The sequence below is a fragment of the Protopterus annectens genome, chromosome 6.part0 (genome assembly GCF_019279795.1).
Source record: "Protopterus annectens isolate FY-2018-M chromosome 6.part0, PAN1.0, whole genome shotgun sequence".
Taxonomy (NCBI): Eukaryota; Metazoa; Chordata; order Ceratodontiformes; family Protopteridae; genus Protopterus; species Protopterus annectens.
Window position 1 is genome coordinate 934,275,735 of NC_056737.1, and position 6,491 is coordinate 934,282,225.

At 37.1% G+C, this 6,491-nt stretch overlaps 1 protein-coding gene across 1 annotated transcript; it reads left to right on the forward strand.

Annotated features, from left to right (window-relative positions):
* Positions 1-2,983: 2,983 nt before the first annotated feature.
* FAM181A (family with sequence similarity 181 member A) lies at positions 2,984-5,962 on the forward strand. The gene is made up of 2 exons (XM_044074579.1): positions 2,984-3,575; positions 4,267-5,962. Exon 2 carries the CDS (start codon positions 4,341-4,343, stop codon positions 5,214-5,216), a length of 876 nt encoding a protein of 291 aa, XP_043930514.1. The 5' UTR covers positions 2,984-3,575; positions 4,267-4,340; the 3' UTR covers positions 5,217-5,962.
* Positions 5,963-6,491: the final 529 nt, after the last annotated feature.

Genomic DNA, 6,491 nt, shown 5'->3' on the forward strand with positions numbered 1-6,491 from the left:
ACATATGGTCTCGGCCATATGTGGTTCAAAGTTGCAATATGTTCTATCTATCTACTGGACTAGATCTACATATAGATATAGATATAGATATATATATATATATATATATATATATATATATATATACACTCAGTCTGGTTCCAATCATTTTATCAACTGACTGACTGATTGATTGTTGGACCCATTTTCAGCTGATACTCAAAGAAACAACCTTCAGTTTATAAGTATAAAAATATGAAAATATAAAAAATACAGATTAGTCTTCATACAAAGTGTATTGACAATGATCAACAAAAGCAGAGTAAATAGAGCATAAAAGAGCATCTTGATGTAAGAAGTTATAGCACTTAGTTGTCAAAAAAATAGATTAGAGTATAGATCATCAGCACAAGAGGTTTGTTTAGCTGGCTATATTCTGTTGACCAGGATAACCCCAATAGGCTAGTGGCCTCATTTCAGGTGAGACCCAAAGTAGTATTTTTATTACTAGGAGAAATTATGGTCTGGGCATCTGGGAAATGTTGCTGTTTATTTCGGTAGCTGCCCTGGGATCATTTACATCCACCTCATCTACCACCAGCTCAGAAAAAAAGGAGATGGGGCTTCGGTTTAACATCTCATCCAAAGGACGAAGCTATGATACTTACTCGTCCAAAGCATAGTTTAGGGTGAAACCTGTATATTCTTTTGTCTGCATCAGTAGCTCACCAGGTATCACGCTTCTTATGCCCGTAGATTAGAAGGATATGGGTTCTACTCCCCCAGATAGTGTTTTTACTTTAATTAAGCTTATCTCTTCTCATTCAATACAGATAGGAACTCTGTTCTCACCCCTGAAAAGTTTAATAGATCCTCTGGGAGCCACCTGGCTAACAAAATAAAATAAACAAAGGAGAGACCTAATGCTATAATACCTCAAAATATTGTTTTTCACAAACTGAAGCAAAGAAAAGAAGTTTTATAATTATAAGTGTTAATTAATTTATTTTATCTTTTGACAACTGGTTAAATGAGCAAATAATAAATGAATATTATAGACTATGCCAAAGAAAATAATAAATTCAGTCAGTCCATCAAAATAAAATCATATATTTGGGTTGCAATAAAGTTCCTTATGCTGCTGCCTGGTTAATTGGCACTTGAATATCTAAAGGAAAGCTTTTCCGAAGTTTCTAAAATAACAGCGTTTTAAATGCAAATATTAACATAGAAGACTAAAGCTCAGAAAAGTTTGCAAGTGATTTATAGTAGGGGCAGTTTTTGAAACAGGGATATTAGTCAGACATTCAGACATTTTTATATTTGGCCTTAAATCCCAACTTTTCCACTGATGAAAATGTTCATATTTCCTGCACTGTTTTTACTACTGTAAAACGTGAATTTTAAGAAGTCCTTTAATAAATGAAACTAAAACATATTAAAAGAATATAATTTCTGAACTTCAGAAAATATTAATTTTATTTCGTCCAAGTCTGCAATATGTGTAATAAAAGTGCCTGAAGTGACCAACAGAATAAGGAAAGTAGTAGGGTTACCACCTGTCCCACTTTGGGCAGTTGTGTTCTGCAAAAAAGTTGTAAAAATGGCAAATGTCCTGAGATTTTAGGACAAAATTATTTCCTATATTTTAAGTAATACTTCCATAACACAGTTATTCTGTATCTGAAACATCTAACTTTTATAAGAAACAGAATAAGCAACTAAAATGCTACAAGAATAAGCTTTTATTTAGGCAAAAAAGTGAAGTTCTGTCCTTTGTACTGGCAGTGGGTATGTTTCGGCCTGCAAAAATCTGATGTTTGTACCAGAAATGTCCCACTTTAGGCATTTGAAAAGGTGGCAACCCTAGGTATGAGTTTACAAGAGCTTCATTTTGGCCCGCAATTACATAAATTCAAATTCTTATGTGCCCATCTGGGAAAAGACACAGTAATTCCAGGACGCATGTTTCCTTATGTCAAAAGGATATGGACTCGACTAGTACATTGACTTGGAAGGAGTGCAGAGAAATGGTCTGGATGTTGCTATCTGGCAAATTTTTAAAACAAATGGTGTAATCTGAAGCGGTTGCACAGAAAAACATTTTTTTTATTTGCGTCTTTTTGCGTAAATTGATCGTCTTTGTTTTAAGTGTAGTTAGAAACTATGGTTTCTTGAAACATTAATCATTGTCACGTCTAATTTCTGTGTACCTATTTTAGTGCAGCTAATTTTGTCATCGCATTCATTTGTATTTAAAACGATTTTGTATAACAGATGTCAAAGAGTTATTTTATATGAAATATTTTTATGTGTATTACAACTGTTGTTAATGAAACTGCAAAGTAAGAATCATAATGCACATCTGTCTATGCAATTTGCTTATTACAGGTAATTGACCTGAATATATTGTTTATGATACCTAACTGGTAGTAAACCAGTCTCCGGGATTTCTTCTGGGTAGCTTAAGTGTAATATTTTTCAACAATAGCAAAGTGTGTGTGTGTGTGTGTGTGTGTGTGTGTGTGTGTGTGTGTGTGCGCGCGCGCGCGCGCGTGTGCAGGCGCGTCTGTGTCCTCTATAAGAGGTTGTTACATTTCTGCATCACAATTTGGTAGTGTATGCAAAAAGATTTCCATCACTCAATCAATAAAGGGAGCAGCTCAATTAGCATTTCATATGCTTTTATTCTACGTTCTTACCTTCCCTGCATTTGCTATACTTTTATCCCCAAAGGATTGTCCTGTTTTCGCTCAGTGCCAACGTTGGCAGGGTGACAGTAGTCGAGTGTGCAAACTTGTGCCATTGTTCTCAGGCAAGGGGGAGCCATGGAGACCCACTAATATGACACAGGAAAATGTTTGCTGATGGCAATTCTATGGGCTTTGTCCAGCTCATTCTCCATCATGACGACTCGATTTAAGTCTCTAACTGTTTGACTACAAATGCAGGAGTGCTATCCAACTCCATCCCTTTGTCTGTGGGGTCTGAATGGGTAATTCAGTCTTTGTGTGGCTCAATTGAGGGGGCAAACATAAAGACAAGATTCTTCAGTGCTCAAGCTCTCTTTCCATGGATATCTGCACTTCGCATTAGAGATTTGTTCTTTTCCTACTTCTGCTGACAACCCCAACCCCCACCCCACCCCTTAAAAACTACACTGGCCGAACAGTTAAAAGTAAGCTAGCCCGCTCTCTAAAGCTAGCATTGTCTTGTGGCAGTGAAGCATGCCCAGTGCCTGCCCCAGACAGCTTTAAGTTATTGCAAAGAAAAGGGCCTTTAAGTCGTCTGGTCATCATCAGCATATCATGTTTTATGGTTAAAGAGGTAAAGGGTGGAATCTGGGCATGAAGAAAAAAGATGCAAAAATATTGTATTTATTAGCCATCTTTTCTCTTTCAGTTTCTACGACAACCAATTGTGATGGCAAAGAATGTGGGAACAGGGAACCTAATGCCTGATTGGGATGCATTGTACTTGAAAGATGACGCTGATTGGCTTAAAAGTGTTTTAACAACCAGAAGTTTATATTTATTCAGTTTACTCAAGTGGTAACCTGGTTCTGCAAACTTGGAACTCTAATTGCGTATTTAAAGGTTAGTATAACTAGATTAACCTGCTACAGCAAAAATTAAGACTTATCAGAAATATAATACTTCTTTATTCATAAATATAACTGATATTCAGCTTATGTACGTACTAACAAGGCTTTTCTTAAAAAAATATTATTTACGTATTTTATTTATAACCGTAGCTTGCAAACACTTGTGGAAGAGAAAATCATTTTAGCTAAGAAAGACTAGTGCCCCATGACATTTAAAAATAATTATATCTTTGAAGCATACATTTTTTAATGATTGTATTAGTATTGTTAATTTTAGTAGCCCTAGAAGTGCTGTTATTATTTTTAGGAGTACTAACAGGAAGGATGCGCTTTCCCAAACATATTTTTAATAAGAGCAGAATGAATTAAAACAGTTAGACGTACAGGCCGTTTATATTGACTGACAAGAGAGTAGTGTGAATTGTTGCGAGAAATTACTTCATACAAAGGTATCCCTTGAGTTTTGTGTGGAGAATAAAGTAATGGAGTGCTAGCCATCTACAGCTCTAAAGTTCTGTGTGGAATTTGTCGGTGAAACACATGAGTTTGGGGCTTAACTATTTCTGAGCGTTTTAATAGTTTGTGGCTTTTTAAGTTTGTTAATTAGCACTTTAGTCATCTAACAGTATTGTGTATTTGTGTTTATAATGCATAAAACTTTGTTACATGTTTTGCACTTGCAGATTTTTAAGAAAATATATTTCAACGTGGGATTGATGGAAAAAACAAAGAAAAACCTGCTTTGGCCTACAACGCAATGATGGCAACAGATAACGAAGTGAAAACCCTACTAAATTTTGTCAACTTGGCCTCCAGTGACATAAAGGCTGCACTGGACAAATCTGCCCCTTGTAGGCGATCTGTGGATCACAGAAAGTACTTACAGAAGCAGTTGAAACGTTTTTCTCAGAAGTATTCCAAAATACCTAGGTGCCACCCAACCAGAGTGACTGAACTATATAGCAAGAAGACAACAGAAGGGAAACATCCTAGTATTTCATGTAATACTACTCAGTCAAATCTTGCAAACTGTAAGGAGTCTAGGTCGTCTGATTTGGAGGATGAAGGAAAATATGACAATGGAAAGGGATTCAAAGAAGAAGAAGAATGCGAGGATCCCTTAAGGCAGGGTCAGGTTCCTATGAGGAAAAGACAGCTGCCAGCTTCTTTCTGGGAAGAACCTCGACCAGTACCAACCCTGCAGGCACAACTGAAGGTGGCCAGCGCTCTTAAAGACGGCAAAATTCCAGGGAGGTACACGCAGGGTAGAAAGAGCAGCAAATGTTCTGCAGATCTGCCAAATCTACGTCTGTCAACTCTCCAGTCTAGGCAAACCGGTGAGGAGGACCATTCGGAATTTCCAGTGACTGCATTAACCTGCCGACCGAATGCCTGCAGTTGCAGTGCCTTTCAGTACCATGGACAGCCCAGTTACCAAAGCCACCTCTTACCTCAAATGAATTTAGCGGAATTTGATGTCTGGCGAAAAGGCTGCACAGCTCAAGTGGAAACGTCCCATATATGTAAAGAGTCGTTCATCGGACAGGCAATATACAGACCTGTAGTTCTGAAGCCTATCCCCACAAAGCCCTCACTTCCTACACCCATCTTTAATGTCTTTGGATTTATTTAAATTTTTTTTGAACTAGTGCGTTGTGCTCCAAATTAACGTTAATTCACTGGAGAACTATAGTAAACCAACTATGCTCAGGCGTTAATAAACCCGGATTACAGCGTCTGGAAATGCAATTTTTTGAGTTTCTGCTACAAAGCTAGAAACCAAGAGATTATGCCCTTTCCGCGGCTAAAATGGTTTTAATTTAAAATTTGCTTGTTTACATTCTAGGATAATATTTATACAGCAGCTCTAGTTCACTTGTGCAAACGTAGCTGAGTTCTACTTGTAAGGGATTTATACAACCCCAAGGCTGACTCCCAGGATGTTGTTTATGAAACACTGTGTAATGATCCTTGCATTAAGTTAACAAAGGCAAACAAACTCAGTTGAAGTGACTCAAAGCTGTAACTATTTTACGTTTTTTGTTTTTAGTTAAAAACTACTGATTCCCCCATTAGGTTATGTTAGCAAGATGACGCAAAGAAACTCTATCTGATAAAGAATCAAGAACGTTTGCTTAGTTTCTGAATGTCATTCTTGTTCAAGTTCTAAACATTAACATTTTGAAAGCATAGCCTCCTATAAGCTAACATTTTTGTCATACAAGTAATGTGATGAGATGGATGTGCATGTTTATTTGTCAATTATTGAAATGTGGATTATTCAGATGGATTGAATCGTTCCAGTTATTACTAAGAGGAAATAAAACACTGCAAGAAACAATGGGCGCGTATACTGAAACAGGACTAAGGTTTAACTTTTTTAACTGGTAAGGCTTGAACGCTGAATTTTACAGAATGCTGAGATTGTCATCCTGTTGCGCAAAGTGCTTTTAATAATGTATCACAAGAATAAAGTTAAGTTCATTGCACAGTTCGTTAGAAAATCTACGGTATCTAAAGGTTTTGTAGGTAGTACAGAGGATTAAGGAGGTGTTTCTTGTGGTCCAGGGTTTGATTCCTTTAGCATCCATTGGCTAACTCTATGGCTCGACCAGTTGCTTAACCAGACAGCAGTTCCAGACTGCGCCTGAAAAAGGTTCTTGGAGATCAGTGCTCTACCCCGGTGAATGAAAATAAAATCGCTTTTGTAGGACTAATAGCATGTATTTTGCCAGTCACTGTGTCTTTCTTACATCCAACACTTGCTACGTATGCATTTTAACCTGTGTTTCAGGTCACTTAATCATCTTCCCTTTAGTCCCCACCGCATACCCATCAAGAGTACCTCATTACGAAGAATGTTCCTCATTTGGGGTCTTAAAAAGTTAATGTTCCACAAAGTTCGACA

Coding starts and splice junctions, on each gene's coding strand:
- FAM181A (XM_044074579.1), top strand. CDS start 4,341: ATGATGGCAACAGATAACGAAGTGAAAACCCTACTAAATTTTGTCAAC.